Raw genomic sequence first — 2671 nt, 5'->3', positions numbered from 1 at the left:
TTAGGAATGACTCCCAGAAGCCCTTCGCTCCTTGCCTTCCAGCCCAGGCTGGCGCATGCTGAGGAGGGGAAGGTGGGACGAGCCTGCGGGTTCCAACCTATATCGCTGGGAGGTACATTTGATGGTGGAGCGGGGCGGCTGGGGAGAGGTCGCGGGCTGTGGGGGTCACTTGGACTGTCGGATGCTGTCGGTGCTCAGGTGACGGATTCCATTTCCCGCCCCAGGAGTCAGCACGGCTGAAGGATGCAGTGACACACACGTTTATTGTGGAGCTGCAGTGGAGTCCTCCCTCTCTCTGGGAAAGCCCAGGGCACAGCACCAACAGAGGGATAGACAGACCCCCAGAGGGACACATGGATGGTGCAGACTCAGACCATAGCGCAGCCACACAGGCACAGAGAGACACAGGCCACAGCACCAAGAAACACGCACACACACGCACACACAGACAAAGCCACAGGGCCAGAACACACGGACAAAGTGCAAGTTTTGGGGCTCCTGCATAGACAGAGCGAGGGCCACGTGGGGAGGGGCCCCTGATGACCTCCCCCAGGCCTAGGCACACCAACAGCACACAGACAGGCAGATGCCCCAGCCAGCGGCCAGCCTGCCACACAGACAAATGAACTGCACGGAAAGGATGCTCGTGGCTCCCCAGACCGCGGGGAGCTGGGACCCCCACCCCCCACTGCACTGGTTCCCTGCTCAGCCCAACTCCCACCCCACTCCCCCCTTACTTTGGTCTTGCCCACTGGGGCTTGGGGCTGGGGAGTTGGCAGGTGGCAGGAGGGAGAGAGGAAGGGGTAAGGGCCCAGCTGAGAGCCTAGGGCTGAGCCAGGGCCTGGCAGTGGGGAGAGGGCAGGGCCAGCTCAGGCTTGGGGAGGCTCCTGGCAGCGCAGGCACTGGTCCATCTCGGACTGGTACTGCTCAACCTGCAGGGTACAGCTGGAGAATCCAAATCGGGAGTAGAGCCGGGATGTGGCTTCGGCCAGGACAGCATCTGGGTCCGCAGTGGAGTCTGTGGGAAAGTGATAAGAGACAGCAGGTCCCCAGGGGAGCTGGAACCAGGCCGGGGCCAAGATAAGGACCAGTGAAGGGGGACCCGGGAGCGTGCACAGCATTCAGGCCAGGCTTCAATGGGGATCTTTATTTGCTTTCCGTGTTGTATGAAAAGCATAAAAACGCCAAAGAAAAGGCTGGACTCACCCCAAATCGACCAGGCTAACACACTAAACTGTTCTGATTTTTCTATTCTCTTCTGCTCTCTGAGTATCAGAATACAGCCCTTCAGCAGCCAGGCCACCCAATTTTCCAGGACAACCCAGATGTTAAATATTCTGTCCCACTGCCCCTCCAGAGACATCATATATCCCACAAAGTATAGTATTTTTGGCATCCAAACTGCATGTCTCTGATTGCTTCCTGCATCTGGAAGAAACTCAAAAATCCTTTGTCAGCTTGTGAGTCACCATATATATTTTTAATAGTTGAATCATAATGTAGAGATAATTTTATATGCAGCCTTTCCTTTTAGCATTATACCACAAACAGTTTCCCTAGTTGCCATACAGTATTCATAGTCATCGTTTTCAGCAGATACGTGGTATCACTGAGTGGAGGGGCTGGATTTACCTAACTGTGCGTCATCACTAGTAACTAGGTACTAGTGATCTTGTAAAGGGTTACTAGTTCCCTGCTCTACTTGGAGAGGGAGAGGGAGAGGGAGGGGAGAGGATGCAACTTGTATCAAAGGCAAAAGGCTGATCTCCCTAATAGATAAACAGCCCCCAGAAATAAAAAGGGAAAAGACAACAATTCCATTTTGAAAATAAGCAAAGAATATGAGTGGGGAGAGAGGGAGAGGGAGGGAGGGAGAGGGAGGGAGAGAGGGAGAGACTGAGACAACCTCAGAAATATCTACCTCTGTTTTGCGGGGGGAATGCTTCTAGGAATCACTGGCTGGGCCAGTGCGGACTCACCGATGGCCAGATGTGCAGAGGCAATGTGGTACGTGAGCGTCAGGGACCACATGTGCAGTTCATGAGTGGCCTGGACTCCTGGCACTGACAACAGTGCATCCCTCACCGGCTCAAAGCCCACATTGTGGGGGGCACCTGCAAGCAGCATCCACCAAGCCTTACTACTGGGGCTATTCCTGCCCAGGGACAACCCCCACCAGACCCCCTCTCCCCCATTCTGTACCCCCTCAGCCTGTGACCCCACAACTCAGCCTGTGCCTGAACCCTCCTTCCAGCAAGAGGCCCATGGCCCCGGCCTTCTCCCCACACTCATCAGAGAAAAGAGAGGCGCCCTGTGCTGGAGTGAGGTCAGAGAGGGCCCAAAGGATGGGGAACAGTGGGTCTGATTCACCTTCCATGAGGACACGGAGAACATCTCGGAGGGTGGGAGCCGTGGACCCAAGGGCGCAGATAGAGAAGAGGAAGGTGCTGATGGGATCAGCTGCCTTGCACTGAGGCTGAGACAAAGAGAGACCTCCTAAGCCCGGAAACCAGGGACCTTTCAGAGGAAGATCTAGGGGTGTCCTAGGCCCCTGAGAACCCTGCTCAGGGGAAAGGGGCCAGGACCCCAGGCAGGGATCCTAGGGAGCCAGGAGCTGGAATCGGGGAAGGAGGCTGTGGGTCCTGGGAAGGCGGGGATGGGGGGTGGGGTT

General features: G+C 56.2%; 1 protein-coding gene across 1 annotated transcript in view; it reads right to left on the bottom strand.

Annotated features, from left to right (window-relative positions):
* Positions 1-244: 244 nt before the first annotated feature.
* The window catches only part of SLC30A3 (solute carrier family 30 (zinc transporter), member 3), a 7962-nt gene continuing 5535 nt past the window's right edge, over positions 245-2671 (bottom strand). Inside the window, 3 exon segments of the mRNA XM_014546634.1 lie at positions 245-1018; positions 1980-2114; positions 2371-2476. Of these exon segments, the coding sequence (XP_014402120.1) occupies positions 870-1018; positions 1980-2114; positions 2371-2476 (390 nt within the window). The 3' untranslated portion in view covers positions 245-869.

The sequence above is a fragment of the Myotis brandtii genome, unplaced genomic scaffold, assembly GCF_000412655.1.
Source record: "Myotis brandtii unplaced genomic scaffold, ASM41265v1 scaffold454, whole genome shotgun sequence".
NCBI classification, from domain to species: Eukaryota; Metazoa; Chordata; class Mammalia; order Chiroptera; family Vespertilionidae; genus Myotis; species Myotis brandtii.
Note: the sequence above shows the minus strand (reverse complement) of the source record. Positions and strands in the feature narration are given on the sequence as shown.